Source organism: Lipophrys pholis, assembly GCF_963383615.2.
Source record: "Lipophrys pholis genome assembly, chromosome: 18".
NCBI lineage: Eukaryota > Metazoa > Chordata > Actinopteri > Blenniiformes > Blenniidae > Lipophrys > Lipophrys pholis.
The window spans coordinates 8,840,426-8,844,470 of record NC_137646.1 but is presented as its reverse complement, the minus strand read 5'-3'; the positions used below and the strand labels follow the sequence as shown (position 1 = coordinate 8,844,470).

The 4,045-nt window shown below is 42.7% G+C and overlaps 1 protein-coding gene across 3 annotated transcripts; it reads left to right on the top strand.

The window, feature by feature from the left end:
• Positions 1-3,448, top strand: LOC308124035 (lysophosphatidic acid receptor 6). Of its 3 annotated transcripts, none has more exons than XM_080486814.1 (2): positions 1-261; positions 1,816-3,448. In XM_080486814.1, the coding sequence occupies exon 2, from the start codon at positions 1,822-1,824 to the stop codon at positions 2,776-2,778; it is 957 nt and encodes a 318-aa protein (XP_080342940.1). In that variant the 5' UTR covers positions 1-261; positions 1,816-1,821; the 3' UTR covers positions 2,779-3,448. The 3 variants fall into 3 exon arrangements, with proteins under 3 accessions (XP_080342940.1, XP_080342941.1, XP_080342939.1); XM_080486815.1 differs by lacking the exon at positions 1-261 and adding an exon at positions 344-606; XM_080486813.1 differs by lacking the exon at positions 1-261 and adding an exon at positions 955-1,063.
• Positions 3,449-4,045: the final 597 nt, after the last annotated feature.

The following is a 4,045-nucleotide window of genomic DNA, read 5'->3' as shown; positions in this document are numbered from 1 at the left end:
AATCCTCGGAGAGTGGCGTGAAGGCGGAGGTTGACGTCACCGGAGAGCGATCTCCCGAGCTGGACAGCGCGGCGCACACCGGGACTGCACAGGAGGGTAGTTACACAGATTACTCCAAGTACCGTAGTACACGATAAACAATTGGTGTTACAAAAAGGCTTGAGGGGCCGAGTCAAAGTACCACGGGGGTAAACGAGACGATCTGGCGATGAGAGCCTGGAAACCCGGTTCCTATATAGTGGCCTCAATCATCCCTTTCAGGTGAGCCTCCTACTCCGTCCGCTCCACCTACGCACACACGCCCACACACACACACAAAAACACACACAGCAGTATACACTGCGAAACGTGACATTACGTTGTCTTATAGATGTGGGCATTAATATGGAAACATTAATACTTCTCATACCACATAAATCTGTTTTTATTAGAATTTTCGTGGTTTGAAGTGCCTGTATTTACATGGGAGTTGCTATTTGTTGTGTGTGTGTTTTTTTTTTTTTTTTTTTCACATTTTGTATCAACTTAAACCATCTGCATAGAATTGCACAACTTGTTCACAGTTAACATTCCAGAATTTGTAGCAGCTTCTCTTCTACCCAACAGGTTTGTGTTTTCTACAGTTTTTCAAAAGGTTCATTTAACTAATTCTCATAGGTCCAATTCATGTTGTATTTTTCTCCTTGAAGGGATTATGTTGGCTACAAGTCGCTCAAGTGTCGCTCTTAACTTCCTCACAGTAAAACAGATAAGTGGAGTGTTTGGTGAATTATAGTCCAGTAAACCTCTTGTTTTTAATGATTGTCAACCTCTTGATTTGAGGCTTTAAGCAGTTTTCATGAACTCTTTTGATAGTCACATACTCTGTGTCTGTGTTTCCAAACATTGATAAGTGTTGCAAACTGCAGCAATGAGACTTCCTCCAGTCTGAGCTTCCTTGTTTGAGAGATAATTATAGCAGCGTTAAATGAACAAACACTGTCAGCGGAGCCTTTACACCGAGTTATCCATCACAGAGTATTCCCAAGGCTGTAACTTTAAGTAACGGAAACCATTTCCACAGGTACTATCTCAAGCTTTTTACTGTTTGTCATAGAACAGGTCATTTTTCACTGCTCAGTTTCATGTGCTTAGTGTTGTAATTTCACAGGAAGGTTTTGTGCTTGCTGGTGTTGGTGCATGTTTGGATTTGGAAGGAGGAGAGGAGACGATCGATCAAGTTCAACAATTTATTTCAGCTCCATAAATGGAGTCAGATGTAATGTTGTCTTGGCTGGCTGAGGACTCTATAGCTGTTAACACCACCAAGATTCGAGGGCAGAAAAAGAACCAAACAAAGAAATTCTAGAACATTTATGCTTCTCGGGGATTGGCCCCACAAGACAGTGACCTTCTCGGCTCTTCATCAGAAGTTGTTGTCTTTGCACGATTCATGTAAAACGGCTGGGCCACCATGTTGTTTAACAGTCAGTGTTTTTGTGGAAAGGTTTATATGTTGTGTTTAATGCTGGGTCTGTGTGTCTGTGTGTCGGTTAGGTGTTAGTGGGGTGGTGAAACCGTCTTCTGTTGAGACACAGTAGAGCTTCTAACCTTCAGCCTTCAGCTTACAGCCTTTCTTATGAGAGATGTAAAACAGAATAATATGAATAATGAAAAATTGTTAACACTGCTTAGTTTCAAAATAATAAAGTCTAATGTTGAGCAGATGAAAAGCAAATCTGCTTAATAGTTATTCAAAAAGTTTGTCTTTCTTGACATGGTTATGACTGCTCTTCGAACCATTTTTTAACCGTTCTTCTCTCCCATGTCTCACAGGCCAATATGTCTATCAACAGCTCCTCAGCCTGCCTCAATGACAGCAGAGAATCCATCAACATCTTCTTCGTGTGCATGTACTCGTCCATCTTCGTCGTGGGCCTTATATTTAATCTGATAGCGCTGCTGTTTTTCTGCAGTCACACCCAATCCAGATCGCACACCATCGTTTACATGACAAACCTGGCTGTTGCAGATGTGCTGCTCATCCTGACTCTGCCCCTGAGGATCTCCTACCACTTGGGATTTGCAGGCCTTCCTCAGTGGCTGTGTGAAGGACTCGGTCTGATCCTGAAGGCCAACATGTACGGAAGTATTTTTTACCTCACGTGTATTTGCTTCGACCGCTGCATGGCCGTCAGTTTTCCCATGTCACCACGAGTTCAGGAAGTCAGAAAGAAGGCGTGGCTGTTCTGTCTGGGGATATGGATTCTCACATTCGGTACCAGCCTGTTCATTTACCTCTCCAAGCGCCGCCTCGTTTACAGTCATGATTGTTTTGATGCTCTGCCCATCTATGCAACACAACTAGGAGTGATTGTTTCCACACTCTCATTGGGGTTTGGGATCCCTTTGCTTATCATGTTGATATGTTCCTGGGGTTTGGTCCACGCTGTCCGACACAGCACTGTGGCACAGACCAACCTCGTGGACAGCAGGAAGATCCAGAGGATGATTGCAACAAGCGTTCTTATTTTTCTGCTCAGCTTTCTCCCGTATCACGCTACCCTGGTGCTGCTGTATGTGAACGGAGGGCAGAGAGCCTGCTCCATGGTGGCTGCGTACCGCTACAGCCTGCTGGTGGCCTGTCTGAACACGGTGCTGGATCCGGTGGCATATTATTTCACCACAGACACCTTCAGGAGGAACATGGACATGAGAGGTGTTCGACGGATGAACAGTCACAGTCCTGATGTGAACACCCGGAGCAGAGTTCCCATCAACAATGTGGAGGATGGCTGAGTCAGTGGGTGCACTGGAGTCACCAAACGTCAGGTTGAAAGTTAACCCGGACATGATCACTCCCTCCTCTGCTCAGCACTTAAAAGTCTTCTAAACATTTGGTGTCAGGAAGATGCAATAACAACTTCTGTTATGAAATATTACAGTTCCTTTTCATTACTTCCTCAGTGTACACCTGATTCTGTCCGACACTGTGAAATGATAGCTCTTTGTTAAAATATCTATAGCCTTCTTTGTTATGATTTAACACGCTATGAAGTTAATTCTCTGGTCCTCAAGTCAGTTTTCAGGCTCCTTAAATACACATTTAACCTGTTGTAGCTACTGACGTACTGAAGATCAAAGTTCTGAAAGTGTAAAAGTGTAAAAGTGACCAGCAAGCTTTCCAACAGTATATGATTTATTATGCCAAGAGTTGATGGTTTTATGGTAAGAACCTAGAAATGATCTAGCGAACAAACATTTCCTCAGTGTTGGCTGTGAGCATTCTGTTGGTCTTCACTGTTCTCACGCACTCGTCAGTAACTCATTGCAGAACTGTAAAGCTGTTACTGAAAGATGATGGGTAACAAAGGAAACTGTAGTCTTCACCACAGCATCCTGTCTGAAAATTAACATAACCACCTTCACGTACTATCGTTCTTCTTTGCAATTAAAGCCCTTCTGTGTCTTTTAATGTATTCTGTGATCCTGCCCGTTGAGCTGGATTTTCTTGGTGAAACAGATAATTAATTAATTGCTTCATTACTTAATTGATTAATTGATTGGTTTATTGATTGGTTAATTGGTTCATTTAAATGTTTTGGGGGGTTGGGAAACATAGAGTATAATAGTTAGAAGGGGAGTTTCTTGTAGCATTTCTAAAAATAAGTCTCGGATAATAATAATAATAATAACCTGGGCCCAGCACAGAACCCTGTGGAATTTCAATATTTCCCTTTTATTAATTATTTCTGAATTATAGCTGTAATACATTTAGATAATCTCTCTCTCTCTCACCCTCCCCCTCTCTCTCTCTCTCTCTCTCTCTCTCTCTCTCTCTCTCTCTCTCTCTCTCTCTCCATGTCTATTTATATTTCTTCAACCATCATCATGTGCAGAAACCAAATGATGCAGCGCAATGTAGTTAAACACCGCCGGCACGGACGTGACAGCTCAAATAGCTCGCCCACAGATAAACCACATCAGCTTCCTCCGGCTTTGAGTCTTTGATCACAGTTCTGCGTCTGCATTAAAAATCAGGTCACATTTCAAACTTGGAATTTAC